We start from the raw sequence: 16,921 nt of genomic DNA, 5'->3' as shown, positions 1-16,921 counted from the left end.
CTACGGCCCAGAAACATCAGGTACCGATCCAAACTATAGCGTGAGGAGGAAGGAAACGACAATTTTAAATCAATAATTTACCATTTCTATATTTGGAGCTTCAACTTTATAACTGTGAATTATGTACTTTAATTTTATTTTCTTGCAGGTTTCTTTGTTTGTTGCTGCGACATCAATGGAGAGACGAAGTAAGGACAACCAGAATGAAGACATGATCAGTGACTTGTCAGATGATGTTCTCATTCACATACTCTGCTATTTGAACACAAAGGAGGCTGTTCAAACTTCCATTCTGTCCAAAAGATGGACCAATCTCTGGAGGACTCTCCCCATGCTTATATTAAACACTAGATGTTTTAGCACCGAAGAAAGTTTTGAAGAATTCGCGTCTCAGATTTTGTCTCTTCGTGATGACTCAACCGCTATCCACACTCTCTATTTCCGCCACACTTTTAACTTGAAGCCCAGCCTATTCCAAAGGATTGTGAAATACGCAATTTCACACAATGTCCAACAGTTACTAATTGATATCAATCGTCAAATTACAGAGTTTCCGGCGTTCTTCTTTTCATGTCACACTCTAACGTCTCTTGATCTTTTTGGTTTAGATCATAGAATATTTCTGAATTCTCTGAATTCGCCATCATTAACCAATTTGTCTCTAACGTACTTTGCCTTTCGTTGGAATGATGATGGTTTTGTTGACCCCTTTTCCACATTCAAAATGCTGAATACTTTGCTCATTGTCGGTTGTAAAGTTCTGGGTGCACGAAACCTTTGCATATCAAGTACCAAGCTTATCAATTTAACTATAATGTATCCTTGGATGTATAGTGGAACCTCTTTTGGAATCGAATTATATGCTCCAAGTCTCCATACCTTTGCTTTTACTGGTAGTTATATTCAGAAACTTTTTGGGAGCAAGCTTGTTTTCTCTTCTATCAAACATGTAAATATTGATTTTTTGTGGCCTTGGGAGTCGAATTTAGCGGAGAGTTCACCAATTCTACTTAGCTGGCTGGTTGAACTTGTTAATATTGAATCCTTGACCGTCACTTCAAATACTCTTAGGGTACTTTATATTTTATCATCAATGCTTCTTTTTATATTGTATCTAATTTTTTTCAAAAATATGACTTGCAGAAAACTGATCCTAATACTTCTTGATTGATTAGGTTCTTTCCTTAGTTCTTGATTTATCTAAGGTTGAGCTCCCTTTCTTGTGTAACTTGAAGTCATTGAAAATAAAAATTTACAAACCTTCATCTATACCTGAAGGAATGGTTGACCTTTTGATTCAAAACTCACCCTCGGCAAAGGTTGACATCAAGTCGTTATAAGGTGAAAGGTGCATTCAACAACTTTTTAAAGATAGTTTGTTTGGTTAGTAATTTTATTTTTGCATCATATCTGTTTCTATTCATTTTTACTATTCCACAAGATGAAGAAGGAATGTAAAAACACACATGACATCATACGTACTATACAAATCACTTTTTTCATATTACTTAGTTTGGTCTAATTCATACTCACTATACATAGACATCATTATAAGTGTATAATTAAGTTGTATATCCAAACCGAGCCACATATGATTGGAAAGATAATATTGCAGAAACAAATTGTTATTTTATATATTAGATAAAGGGAAGATATGATAATTGATCAATAGTATGTAGAATTGATCAAGACATGATCGCAAAAGTAAATTATTTTGCCTGTTAGTTGCAACTTTTGATGTATTCTTGTCTAGTTAAACAGTTATACTAAATATTCTAGGGTGCACTTCTTGTGAATGTTGCTCGATGTCGTCTTTTAGACTACGAGGCTGTGATCAAACACTGTGAATCTGGTGATTTATGAGGTTTAGGCACAGAAGTTGCATGGACAGAACCATTTGATGCTGATGTTCACTCTTCCATTGAAATTTAAAAACGTTATCATGACACCTCATATTGTAGGCACTAACATTCCTATAGATCTGTTTCTAAGATTTGTCTGGCTGTTTCATATTCTACTTATTCGAGAAGTATGTGGATCTGTAAAAAACTATTTTTCCCTACGTTGAAAGTGTTTTTGTACTTTTAACTTGTTTAATTCATAGATTTTTATGAAAAATAGAGCAAAAAAACTGTGAAATCTGATACTTTTCTTCCCTGTGGTTCTTCAACTTCATGCTAGGCTTCCTTTGACAGGGATTGAGTTAGTCAATTGAGTTATAGCAAAAAGTTCATTAACTTCTGAACTTGATAATTTATGACGTTTCTCAATGGCGCAGATACACTTTTCACATTTTATATAAATTTAAGATCAGTGAATGGTTTTGTTCTAAGAATTTTCTGTGCTCAACATCAACATGACACGGTCCCATAATTTCATTTCGTTAAACGAATATTCAGTTTCTCAAATTATTATCAATTTTGATGTCTCAATGTTTGTGTCTGGTGTCTATGTCGGTACTTCATAGATTCTAGTGAACCACTTGTTCTTTAGTAGTCGTCAGTTAAAACCAAATAATTGGAATGGCATTGGTCTCATTATTAACCAACCTGTTACTAACAAACATACCATGTAAAACCACACTGAGTTGAGGTGTTCTGAAAGTGTACTATCAGACAACATAATTTGAGTTTTTTTTTTTTTTTTTTTTTTTGTCAAAATATGAAGTTGTGTCGAGGGTGGAAGAGATTTACAAAGCAAGAAGTGTTTGAAATTTTTTCATGTGTTTTATTCTAGAAGAACTTCTAACCATAACAATTATTATCAAGTATTGAAATGTTCTATTTCAAGTGTTCTATTCTACAAGCACTTATAAAAACTTTCACTCACACTAACTTTAATTTGGATTCAAATTGGTAAATTATACATAAATTTTGTTGTAAATTATTGTTAACATCAGAGGTGCACCTCCCATAATCTATATTTGAATTCTATAAGGCATGCCCTTGTGACAAATACTAGGTTGGTCGGGTGGTATTGGCTTGGGCCCTGGTGGAGAGACTTGAGGCTTTAGTTATGCACTATTTAGATCTGTGGACAATGCTTTGGTGGAGATACTGGAAAGGGACTGTACGTGGCACTTCTCTTTTGTGAAATGATATCTTATTAAAACTGGATTCTGTAATTTGTTCTCTAAATTTTGATTCAGACAAACTTTAAGTGAAAATATATAGTTTGAACCTGTACTCTTTATGAATTGTCATGGCTTAAGACCATTCCACATTTGGAGAAAGAGTCTAAACTGGTTGTATATGCATAGGCCATGGCATAGTTGACATATACTACATTATTATATCTTTTATCAGCACTTTTGCTTATATCCTATAGGCTAATATTGATATGTCAACAACAATTCAAAACTCAAAAGTCAATTGTGTCCTGCAAATTTAATTATGTGTTGAAATGAGACTCTCTACTCATCGATCACATATTTATGTTTACTTATATTTTAATATTTAAAAGAAGAAAAAAGTCAAAAGAAGATTCTTGTTTTGTATTTTTATTTGGAGTATAGACCACTGGTCAGTCCTATGTAGAAATGTGAAAAAAGAAAACCATTATAAAGGTTTGTTTTTAAAGAAAAGAAACTGTGCCAAGGCTTTGCTCTAGATTAATATCCTCCAAGTTAAAGCATATGGCATGCCACTGAATGGTAGTTTCTGTTATTTCTCGTGTGTTCCTTTTTGGTTGTACATGCATGTTTGAATTGACCAATGAGTTTATCAGAATCATAGTATACAATCGTGATTTAATGTCACCGTGGCTTCATCAAACTTACTGATATTACAAACATGCAATCATGCTGGCTTTAACATTTTTTACTCTTTTCCTCTTTTACTTTTCTGAATTGCTGCACTTGGTTGTTGAAGTTAACGCTTCAAACTGATTCTACTTAACTACCTCTATTAACATTGATCTGATAGTTAAGTTTTATAGGCTTTGAGTTTCTTTCTTATATGCTACTCTTTCTTCTGCTACTTCCATTTTGATCAAATTGTTCTGAACTTAAGAAAGAAGAACATAACAATAATAATTGTCTAAAACTTCAATAATGGGGCTGAGTCAAAGTTGTTTGGAATTTTGACTTTATGATCTATAGCGTACCCTTTTGCTTTTGCGTATTCCTTGGTTTTCTACCTTATTATTTCTATTTCTATCTAAAGTGAAAATGATTGGGGATGGAAAGAAACAGTAGTAACACGCAAAACATACTGTTTCTAGAGTTTCTATATGGTAGTTTAAATTGACAGGAACAGTATGTAAGGAAAGATTGTGGCAGCTATGCTTGGGTATCAAAAAACTATGGTACGAGTGTGCCGCTTATGGTTACTTTTCCACGATTATTCTCCATAGCAACTTGTCAAGAGGTGAAGGTGGGGGTTATGTGAGAATCGGCTGTTGCCGGTGGTAGGTGGCGGTTTTCATGGCTTAGAGAGATGTTTGTGTGGGAAGTGAGCATCCTTAGCACTCTTTTATTGTGTTTGGAAGGGGTGTTAATAGGGGAGAGTGTTGATAGTTGGGTGTGGAGGCCGGAGAAGATGGGGGTATTTTCGGTCAAGTCTTGTTATACGTTATTAGAAAATATGAGGCTTTTAGAGGAGACCTTGTCTACGGAGAAGGAGGTTGTTTTTGTTGGAACAAAATGTGTTTAACAATGAACCTTAAAGAGTTTTGATGATAACAAGGTATTAAAAATTGTAAATTGGACTAGCTAATATTTGTTCAAGTGTACAGGACCATAATTAAAAAGTTACATCATCATTGGTTCTGAATGAGCAAATAAAGAGCAAAGGAAACAACAAAATTTGAAGCTTGGACGCTCCTGAAGGCAACTTGCTACTGAAGAGAAAAAGCGCTCCTGAAGTTAAGTCGCTTCTGAAGTAAGAATAGTGCTCCTGAAGAATAGTGCTCCTGAAGACAAGAGGTCCAGAAGTCGTATCATCAGAAGCTGTATCATCAGAAGCTGCATCATCAGAAGCTGCATCATCAGAAGCTGCAGAAGCTGCCTCATCAGAAGCCATTTCACCAGAAGCTGAATATCAACTGGATTTGCAAAGATTCAAGAATTGAAGAATTATCACTGCAAAAGCTGTCTATTGGATTCGAAAACACAACAAAGGATTAGTGGAATTTTGCAACGGTCATTTCAAAGGTGTTTGAAGGCATGTGCTTGCAATTTGGACGAAAGCGTTGACATTTGTACGAATTGTACAACCACGTTCTCCATTACTCTGTTTTGTGTCCACGCTACAAGACAAGAAAACAGCTCCAGAATACGGCTTCGCCTGTATAGATGTTCCTTTGGATAAGGAATGGATTTCAAATTAGTTCTTCATAGGACAACAACCAAATCAGGCAAAAGTTCAAAGGTGAAAGATCAAGCTTCAACAACGACTCTTTGGTGTGCTGGCAATTTCACAACGTCTCTTTCACACCTCTATATAAAGGAGTGAAGACCTAGAGATTTGGTAATGCTGAACGACAGACTCTCAATATTTTTTCAAGTGCCAAATCTCTGCTGAAATTGTTCTGCATTCACTTAGAATTTCTGTGTCTCAAAGTCATTTCTTAGAAATTCTTAAGTCCATTGAGTCTGTATCTGATTTGTATTGTGAGCACCTCTGATTGTATATCAAATGTTCAACCTTAAACAATTTTCTGTGTAATTTTGTTTAGTTAGGAAGTCTCTTGCAGTTGTGCTTGAGCAGGAAGTCTCTTGATTGTGTTCTTGAGCAAAGGAAGTCTCTAGCTTGTGTGCTTGAGCAAAGGAAGTCTCTTGCTTGTGTGCTTGAGCAATTGTAATCAGATATTACTCTTAGTGAAATCTCCTTGGAAGTGCAAGGGGGACTGGACTACTTCCGGATTGTGGAAGGAACCAGTATAATTGCTGTGTCGTTCTTCTTCTCTCTCTCTGTTTTATTCCGCTGCATTTAGATTCTGATTATCACTTCAGAAGCTGTCTCACTTAGCTTCTGATCAGTGTGTTCAGTTTTTAGGAGAAACGAAGAATTTTTCAAAACACAATTCAACCCCCCCTTCTTGTGTTTTTCTCACCTTCAGTTTTTAGGGATCTTTGGAATATCAAGGCACCGTCAAAGGTGTTGGCTTTCTTTTGGACCTTGTTTCTTGACCAAATACCAACTAAGGTAAACCTCTAAAGAAGGCACTTATTGGGAGTGAAGGACTCAAAAAGGTGTGTGTTATGTGATGGTGAAGATGAAATGGCGATCCATTTATTCCTTCATTATGGGGTTATTTCAAAGGTGTGGAGGGAGGTGATGAGGTGGTTGAATTTTAGTTTTATCACGCCTCCGAATTTGTTTATTCATGCCATTTGTTGGTTTAGTGAGGTGTGTTCAAAAAAGCTTAGAAAAGGTGCTTGGCTAATTTGGCACGTCGTGGTGTGGGTGATTTGGAAGATGAGAAACGATCAGATTTTTAATAATAAGGTGTGTGGGGTTGATGAAATGGTGGACCAATTCAAGGTGGCTTCGTGGCAATGGTGGACCTCTTTTACTAATACGTCTACCAAGCTACATGAATAGAAAAGTTTGTTGCAACTTACAAGGTGGTTACTATTGAGTCCTAATTCTAGCTTCAAATGCAAAAATGGTGAAACGCTCATGACTTAGAAAAGGGTATCAACCATAATTGAGGTTTTTTAGGAGGGCATATATTGTTAGAATTTGATGCTGGGAGTTAAACTTATAAACTATAACATGTCACATTTGATTATTTCAAATAATTTGATGTTAGAATTTGATGCTGGGTGTTTTTTATTCTCCACCCTATTTTTTATTACAAGTCATGCTAACAAGTGTTCTAAAGATATTATTTATTTTTTTGACAGGATTTTAAAGATATTATTTAAGAACCCATAATTTGGTTTTTCATGTTATTTTAATTTTTTTTAAATGTTTTGTGAATTTTATTAGTTTTTAATGAACTATTTTGATGCTATTTAATTTTTAAAAAAGATCCCTCAAAATTTTTTATTTTTATTTTTAAAAATGATAATATCCACAATGTTATTGAAATTGGACAAGTCAGTGGAAATCAAGAAGAAAAAAAACACTATGGAGGACCACCAAACCATGAAACGGGTAAATGTGGATGGCCAAAACCACTAAAAAAATAAAAATGAATTGGGTTTTGTAAAAAAATAAAAATAAAGAATAGGGTGGTTAAAATCGTCAAATTCGAAAGAAAAATATACTCATGTTTGGTATAAAAAAAACTATTACATCCATGTATTTGAGTCTATTATCCAAACGTATTTTTGTTTACAATATCCTAGTTTTTTTACTGAAAGGAACTCCAACTTCTCTCTAAGTTTTCCTTCTCTTTCACTCATCGAGGAGAGTGGTTTTGGTCATTTTTGACCTAAAATCACCCCCTCTGCATCTTTTTTCCCTTTCTTTCGATCTAAATAACTGATTTTCACAAATATCAAGCGTTATCTTTTGTGTTTTTTTTGATTTCGTCGTCTGAGTGCGACCTTGTGTTGTTCGTCGTCTTGTGCGGCGTTGTTTGATTTGGCATCTTATTGCGGTGTTCGTTGGTTCATATTGAAAGATCATCTTCAGTCAATCACAGATTCAATCAATGATTTGGACGTCAACGTTGCATATCCAGAAGCAAGAGTATTCTGGTGATTTAGATTTTATCATATTATTTGTAGGCATTTTGCCGTTGTATGCTATTAACTTGGGTGTTGTGAGTTTGTTCGCAGATTCATCCTTTACGTTTATAGCGATCTTGATTCTGATGTATTCTATCGATTTGAATGAATGAATATCGTTTTGTTTTTTGTCAAAAAAAAAAGTTTTAGGGTTAAATATAGTCGTAGTCCCTACGAAATCACAAACTTTTAAATTTAATCCCTTTTAATTTATATTGGTAAATTTAGTTATCCATAATTTTGCAGTTTGTACGAATATTTCCAATTTTATTTAACAAAAGATTGATATTTTTAATTATAAATAGTCGTTATAAAATGCAAATAATGATTAAAAGTGAATAATTTTTTTTAAAGGATTTAAACTTGAAAGCTCATGATTTTGTAAAAACTAAAAACATATTTAACTTAAACTTTTATGGTACGTAAAATGTGACTCAATTGACAATGTCAAAATTGTAACATTGGGCAAAAAATATCAACCGGAAACCAATATAAAAAAATTAGGAACCATTGGATACGATCATACGAATATAAAAATAAAAAATAATATGATATCCAGTGGAAAATAAACCATAATTTTTAGGAATAAAATTCACATAGCTTCTATTTCTGTTCTATTTCGTCGGAGCAATGGCGCAGGGTAGTGACAGGGAAGGCCCAAAGGACGCCGTTTATGCTTCTCATATACTCATGGTGCAAACAACCACCACTCAGAGGAAGAGATCCAGTGGAACCCTAACATGTCCACCGGAGCCCGAGTTTCCCACTCTTCCCTTAGATCTACTCCCTGAGATTCTCTGCAGGCTTCCTGTGAAATTACTCGTACAGCTTCGGTGTCTCTGTAAGTTCTTTAATTCTTTAATTTCTGATCATAAATTTGCAAAGAAACATCTTCAATTGTCAACCAAGTGCCACCACCTCATGGTAACTTCTAGGAACATCTCACATGAGTTAGTTTTACATGATTCTCCAATCCCCTTGGTTTTTTCTACTTCTACCGTTGTTACACAAACACAACTTTACGATGGCATATTTTGCGGTGAGCTCAATCTTGGTTATTGTTTTATGTGGAACCCTTCCATTAGAAAGTTTAAGTTATTGCCTCATTTGGAAAATCCATGTGAAACTGATCCTTTTTCCATAAGTTTTGGGTATGATCATTTCATTGATAATTATAAGGTTGTTATTTCTTCCAAAGACCCTACGCATGGAACGAGCCCAAGAGTGATAGTTAGAACCATCCAAAACCGGAGAAACAGTGACAGAGGAAGGTTCGTCAATAGGATGAACGAAGTAGGGACTAGATTGATCGGTGAGAACATCGTTGTTACGAGGAGCCATTGATGGAGCTTGATAAAGCTTGCGGAAGAAGGATTAAAGGGTTCTAGATATCATATTGAGTAACAACAAAATGAAGTAAAAGAGATTAAAAGTAGAGAAAGAATATTGAAGGAAGTGTAGAATTTTCCATTATCGAGAAAAGTGGTTACAAGAAGCTTATATAGTTTGTTATTGCTTATACACTACATGCAATTGTGTACTAGCATTACTATATCATATCCTAACATTCCTACAAAACAGAAAGTTACTTATTATATGTAACTAACCCTATACTAGCTAGTATAGGGTTTCTTATCATGTGCTGCAAGCAACTTAAGTACATTGTGTTCCGCTTGTTGATTCTTCAATAAAGTTGCTTCTATTACTTTTGTGTTGTGTTTTAACAGGCTGCATACCATTATTAACCCTAAGTTAAATAAAAGGAATACGTATTTTGAGAATTTACGTAGATAGAATAGAATGATGTTGTACAAACCATGTCTCTTGGTAACCATTGGAATTACGTGCTGTGTGTGCTACATTCACTTTAGGCATAGAAAAATAGTGCAATTCACTACTACCTCCATCGAAACCCTAAAATCTGTGCCGTCAATACTCACTCTTCTGTTCGATCTCATATCTGAAATCCTCTATAAGCTAACAGTGGAGGAACTCCTTCTACTTCAATGTGTCTGCAAGTCCTCCGATTCCTTATTCTCCGATCCCAATTTCGCAAAGAACCACTTCGTTTGCCAAACCCGCGCCACCACCTCATGGTAAGAAGTATAAACAAATTCCCTGATATCTCTCTCTTTGATATCACAATCCCCTCTGTTTTATCAACCTCCAGTGTCAAACCAACACAATTCCATTTTCCTGAAAGTATTCAAAAAATGTGGTTCTCCTTTTCGTGTGTGCTCTTGCGATGGAATCCTTTGTTTCGTCTTGCATGAAGGTTCTGCTGCTGTTTTGTGGAACCCTTCCATTAGAAAATTCAAGACGTTTCCTCGTTTAAACACTGAACAAAGACGTCAAATGTTCTCATATAGCTTTGAGTATGATCCTTTCATTCATGGTTATATGATTGTTGCTATTTCTTTCTTTAAGGAGAACACTAATGCAGTTAGTGTTTATACTTTGGGTACCGATTCTTGGAGAAGGATACAAGACTTCACATATTCTTTCTATGATACACGTAGATTGAGAGTATTTGTGAATAGCACTGTTAATTGGTTGGTAAGGGCATATGATGCTTCGAGTAGTTCACCGTTGATTATTGTTTCTCTTGATTTGGAGAATGAGTCATATCAAAAGATCTGGCAGCCTTCATGGAGGAAGCAAGAGTGTATCTTGGGGGTGTTGAAGGTTTTCTTGTGCATCTTAATTTGCAAGTAGTGATACTATTATGTTTTTGGATGTTTGGGCAAGAAGTGAAATGTTTTTTAATGTTTGGGTTATGAAGGAATATGAAAACAAAGACTCTTGGACTAAATTGTACAATGTTTCTTTCACAAGCGAATGGATGGATGATTATTTCTATACAAACACTTTATATAGTTATGAGGATGACCAAATGCCGATTGAAGTAGGAAGTAATAAATTGAAGTTGAGTTTGTACGATTGCAAAAATGGTACTTTGAAGTTTCTCAAGAGTCAAAACATCAATCGTTGGATGGACACAGCAATCTACATTGAGAGTTTGATATCACCTTGTTTTTAATGTCAGGAATCAAGATATAGATGCTATGTTATGTCACTTGATTAAGAGACTCAACTGCAATGTATATATGATTAATTTCTAATTATAATGTTTATGTTAAGCACATATTGTTCAGTCATTATTAATGAATTGTTGATGATATATTTCAGCTGTAAATTTGTTACTCCCTCCATTTCAAAATGAGTGTCATTTTAGCCAAAAAAATTTGTTTCAAAATGAATGTCGCTTTCAGTTTCCAATCCAATAATAACTTTTTCTTTTCAATTGTACCCTTCAATTAATACTATGTTACACTACTTCCAAAGTATTATTTTTTCTTTAATGAAAAACAAACCAATAGTTGATTAGGATAATTTGGTAAAATTGCTATGACTTTTGACTACTTTATTCCATTCCTTAATATTTGTGCAATTGGCTAAAGCGACAATCATTTTGAAATGGAGGGAGTATTATTTATAATTGTTTAAATAGTTCACATTCATGAATTGTATTAGAGGATTCGTCATTTGATTTTCTAAGACTTGAGTTACTATTAAGAGGTTATATTGTTATTAATGCTGCACAAAATTCTTAATATGCTCAAATCTTGTACAATGTGTTTTGAACTGAGTTGAATATGTAAAATTTATGGTAGTTGGCCTTGGAATAATGCCAAAGGCAGAGCAATCCGAATTTAGACATAATATAAATGTTAGGGAGTACTATATGAGAGGTGTATGTTTTGAGCTTTATGAATAAGGGGGAATCTTTTAAAACATATGTATCAACCAATTTAATCACTTTAGTTTTGATGCTCGATATATACTCTAAATGATAGAATTTAGCGTTCGTTTTATTACAACCTTATAGACATAGTTTAGTGCCTGTATGGAACCATCTGAAATTGGTAATGAAGTACTATGGATCATTTCCTGTGCGACATGTCTACGAAAAAACTAAAATTAAATCAAAATCTTTAATGGTAGCAATTGTTGACAATTCATGGATATACGCTATGAAATGCATCTCAAAATGGAGGACAATACATCCACTTTTGACATGCATTTGTAAATGTACTTTTGACATGCATCTCAAAACCTGTACATATATGCAACACGATGAGTATTCATTAACTATGCTTCAATAGCTCGATTGGAAGTCATAATAATGTTACTTGCATATGCATCTCATAAATGTTTCAAACTTTTACAAATGCATGTCAAAAGTACTTTTACAAATGCATGTCAAAAGTCTTATCTAAATGAGGAGGTGTTCTTACATAAACCTCCAACTCCAAGAGCTTTGTATGAGATATTAAGTATGTTCTTTATCAAAAACGGTTTCTCAAGAGGAAAAATTGAAACTACATTTTTTTGAAAAATAAATAATTGTTTCTTAATAATTTTGCCAAAGGATGGGTATTGGCTTGCTTCTATTTGCGTCAAAATTGCTATGAATGCCTATACTCACATGCCATGTCCAACACAAGTTGTGGCTATTCATCAAGCTTAAAGTATCCAACAATCCAAGTTGACAATGCAGTTTGTACCAATCCTTGTCAATTTATTGCATACAGATCAGGATTCAGCAAACAATTATTTTGCTGCACAATCAATCACTAGTCTTGTTAAACAAATTGTGGAATCAAATAGGGTTTATCTTGATCTGGAGAAAACATATGTATCAACCAATCTAATCACTTTAGTTTTGATGCTTGATATATACTCTAAATGGAAGAATTTAGTGTTGGTTTTATTACAACCTTAAAGACATGGTTTAGTGGCTCTATGGAAGTATATGAAATTGGTAATGAAGTACTACGGAACATTTTCCTGTCGTTGCTACAATTGATGTTGTTGTTTATGCTGGTTAACTCGTTGAATTTAAATCTACAACATCTTCCCCGTGGTAATGTTAATCATAACGTCTACTAGTTCAAAATAGTTGTACTCAAATACAATTGATCACATCATATTTATACCCTTTCGACAGTCTGCACTACGATGATGTCAATCATCATTGTCAGACTTGCAAGCATTTATTCATTGCTTTTATATGTTATTCTTTCTTTCCTCACATTCAAGAAAAAAGTATTTTTAACAAAGAAACACTATTATATTCTAGGTAGTAGGTTTGGAAGCTTAAAATATATACTGCATTACTGTACTTTTTCAAGTTCAGTGAAGCTGTAACTATCTTTGAGTATGAAATTAAAAAAAAATAAAATGAAATCTAGTGTAATTCTTTCATCTTTTTTTTTTTTTAAATTTAGTGGAGAACGCCCTACATTTTGGTCAATAAGTCTTAATTTGGAAGTTATGTGTTTGTTGAGATTAGCACGGTATGACAATGCAGTTGCAAACTTTTAGTAATGATGGATCTATTTTACTCATACTGTGTATATGGATCATCTTAATTTTCAACATAATGTTTCAGGAGGGATCATCTTATTGAATTTATTATGGATATGGATGTTAAGATTTTGTCCTTCAGTATAAGGTTGTAGTCTAGTGTTAATGTCTTGGAGTTACCCTAATTATTTCAGATTTTCAGGGTGAAGATGGACTTGTGTATTTTATTAATCATGCCATCTACTAATGTTTGTAGAGATATTATAGATATGTAAAAGTATAGATCAATGTAGTAATGGCTAAGAGCATTGAGATTAGATGCATATTTTTCTGATTTATAGGAAAAACTGAAAAGAGTAGGCGTTGATGAAATCACTGTTCAACCTTGAGTATATCAGTTTCGGACAAGACAGGTAATTGATGCATTACCCAAATATTAGAAATTCTATGTAAGATGTCGACACAAATGATATCAGTGTCTGCTATAATCAATAAATATTTATCAGGTTTCAATAGCATCAACAATTTTGTCAGTTCATCAAACCCAAATGTTACATTAAGAGCTACCCATAGTAAAATCAAAGTTCAATCAAACACCAGTTTACAAATTTGCTCAAAGAGCCGAAATGATTCATTACCACAGTTCAGTCCCGAAACACCTTCACGCATTCCATTGCATGCTGACATGGTTTCAAAGTTGAGAAATGAGGAAAAAATAGAATATCCAATGTGGGGAAACTTATTTCAGTTTCAAATATCCATTGCATACTAAGAATAGTCTTACCTATCTTTTTTTAAATGTTATGTGTACCTTAAAATCTCTAAACCGCGACGCGTTGCAGTATGGTTGCAGGGCCTAGGTTGCAGCTAATGAATCTTTATTTATATCAGTCTCTGTTATCAGTAGTATAACAATACCTCGATTAAACTTAGCTACTGCATTTCTGGTTGTTTTGCGGTTCTATTTCTGCGTGTTTTCAATTCTGCACTAGGTGAAACTCTTGTTTGTGCGTTATTTTGCGATTACGGGCATGTTTGTATATTTTTTTTGGTCTAATTGTGTACAGGTTAAAGAGTTTCTTTTGTGCCCCTCTACATATTGATGGTTTTCATTTTCTTAGATGAAATCACTTATCCAATATATATATATAAAAGCTTTTATTTTATTCCTTTGCAGATTATATGAATGGTGTATGGACTTTTTGTCTTGTTTGTGGATGATTCCCATTGAAGTATTGCTCCTGGTTGTGTTTTATATACAAATAAACATGAAACCATCATTATTTTGTGCCTACAAGTTTTTGTTTGACTCACATACGAACACTAAATTATCAAACCCTTCCTCTAAAAATAGAAGTGTTAACACTAAAAAAATAATTAGGTGTAAATGTAAAGAACAAAAATAGACTTACTATGTACATCAATTCACCTCCTTTTCTTTTCTAAATCTAATTTGACACATCTCTAACATTAGTAGTAATAATAATAATAATAATATAATTAATAGCTGACGTTTGTACATTTCATTTTCTTTTTCAGTTCTATTTCTTCTGATAGCTGACATTTGTACATTTTTTGGGTGTCTTTTCCAGTTTAGTGTTATAAATTTCTTTGCCATTAAAAAAAGGAATATTATTGACGTAGATGAAGTAGAAATCCAAAATGATACAAACAAGGAACATGATAATTCCCTTCAAAGTTCTCTGAATGAAAACTCTCCTTAAACTCCTTCGAAATCATGGAAAATAGTTGATCATCATCCACAAGATCAAATAATTGGAGAAACAACAATAAAGCCATAACAAGAGGATCATTTCAAACTAAGGACATGTCTATGAAAAAACTAAAATTAAACCAAAATCTTTAGTGGTAGCAATTGTTGACAATTCATGGATATACGCTATGAAATGCATCTCAAAATGGAGGATATCCACTTTTCCTACTCCTCAAAACCTGTACTTATTTGCAACAAGATGAGTATTCATTAACTATGCTTCAATAGCTCGATTGGAAGTCATAATAATGTTACTTGCATATGGATCTCATAAATGTTTCAAACTTTTACATATGCATGTCAAAAGTACTTTTACAAATGCATGTCAAAAGTCTTATCTAAATGAGGAGGTGTTCTTACATAAACCTCCAAGAGCTTTGTATGAGATATTAAGTATGTTCTTTATCAAAAACGATTCTCAAGAGGAAAAATTGAAACTACATTTTTTTGAAAAATAAATAATTGTTTTTTAATAATTTTGCAAGTATATGTTGATGACATTATTTCTCGAGTCACAAATGAGAAAATGTTTGAGGATTTTTCAAACCTCATGGAAAACGAAAATGGTATCTTTATATGTCAAGAAAAATACATCAAATGTCTTCTAAAAAATACAATATGAATGAAGCAAAAATCATATCAACTCCCATGTATCTTTCATCAAATTTAGACAAAGATGAAACAAGAAAAACAATCTTAGAAAAAGAATATAAATGAATGATAGGATCCCTTCTATATTTAACCATAAGCATACCTGATACCTGATCCCTTATATATATACAAAGGAATGATTGGATCCCTTCTATATTTGATAAAACTATACTAGCTATAATCATGATTCTAAAAATGCCAAAATTTAATTCAAAATTTGTGTCATCAGAAAACAGGGGAAATTGTTGAGAAATAAAAATCTAAAAATCCTCTTTTAATGTTTTAATGATATAAACACATTTATTTTAAAAGAATGATATAAAAACATTTAATTATGTTTTATGAATTAGAGAAAATTGCACTCACCTCCCCTGGGGTTTTCTTAAAAGACACTCACACCACCTTTAGTTTGGAAAAAACATTAACCTCCCTTAGGTTAACACCGTTAACTAACATTTTCTACCTTCACTGCTCATCTCCAACATCACAAAAGTTATACCCTAATTTGCTTTTTCTCCCAAAAACAAGAAATATGAAACGCTGTCACCGTCACCGACCTTTCATCACTTTTCCATCAAAACACAACTAGCCTCACACCATTACTCTATTAACTTGCAAACTGATGTGCAAACGTGTTCCTTTTTATTTGATTGAGCAAAACCAAAACTCATTTTATGCATTATTAAAGAAACATCCATGTCTTGCTGTATGTATGCATGGTTTAAATAATACCAAATTCATCCCAATTGTCAACAGTATGTATCCTAATTCAAGCTCCTTTTATACATTGTAGAAACAACTGCCATGTCTTCATAATATCTTTTTATTTCCCCACAATTACCAATCAAAAGTCCCATTGATTCAAAAATCAGCTTCAGTTTCATTTCTTGATGATACTGGATGAAAAAAAAAACAAATAGATTTCACTCAGACAAATCAACAAACATCTTATGCTCCAATATGCATCGAGTTAAATTCCATAGAATGTTAAAAAACTTGAATGATAAAATGCAGAAAATAAAAATGATTAAGAGAGTTGAAGAGATGAAGAAATAATGAAAATTGGAGAAAACATATACACGACGGCGTCTATTGAACAAGTGTGCAGGAGAATCGCAGAAATCCATGAATTAAGATCAAGAACGGAATGAAGATGAAGGGAAATTTTTTTGGTGTTAGTTTCTAAGGGGAAAGTGCCTCAATCATGAAATAAGTAAGGGAGTTTAATGTTTTTTCTAAACTAGAGGGGGTGTAAGTGTCTTTTAATAAAACCTCAGGGGAGGTGAGTGCAATTTGCTCTATGAATTATGATATTATTGTGTTTATAACGCATGCTCTTGAGTGAACTTTATAATGTTAATAAAAAAAAAATCTTGAGTGAACTTTATAAGATAGGTTACAAAGTAAACAAAATTATCAGATGTTTTCAGGACATTGTTCATGTT

General features: G+C 33.3%; 2 protein-coding genes across 2 annotated transcripts; both read left to right on the top strand.

Annotated features, from left to right (window-relative positions):
- The first annotated feature begins 360 nt into the window (after positions 1 to 360).
- LOC146935345 (uncharacterized) lies at positions 361 to 1,340 on the top strand. The gene is made up of 2 exons (XM_085750523.1): positions 361 to 1,072; positions 1,176 to 1,340. The coding sequence occupies exons 1-2, from the start codon at positions 725 to 727 to the stop codon at positions 1,338 to 1,340; spliced, it is 513 nt and encodes a 170-aa protein (XP_085606649.1). The 5' UTR covers positions 361 to 724.
- Positions 1,341 to 8,311: 6,971 nt separating this feature from the next.
- LOC146935344 (F-box/kelch-repeat protein At3g06240-like) lies at positions 8,312 to 10,396 on the top strand. The gene is made up of 2 exons (XM_085749035.1): positions 8,312 to 8,522; positions 9,957 to 10,396. The coding sequence occupies exons 1-2, from the start codon at positions 8,312 to 8,314 to the stop codon at positions 10,394 to 10,396; spliced, it is 651 nt and encodes a 216-aa protein (XP_085605161.1).
- Positions 10,397 to 16,921: the final 6,525 nt, after the last annotated feature.

This window comes from Medicago sativa, chromosome 3 (genome assembly GCF_051527215.1).
Source record: "Medicago sativa cultivar Bolivia chromosome 3, Bolivia_mono, whole genome shotgun sequence".
In the NCBI taxonomy this organism is placed as follows: Eukaryota; Viridiplantae; Streptophyta; class Magnoliopsida; order Fabales; family Fabaceae; genus Medicago; species Medicago sativa.
This window is presented reverse-complemented; position numbering and strand designations above follow the sequence as displayed.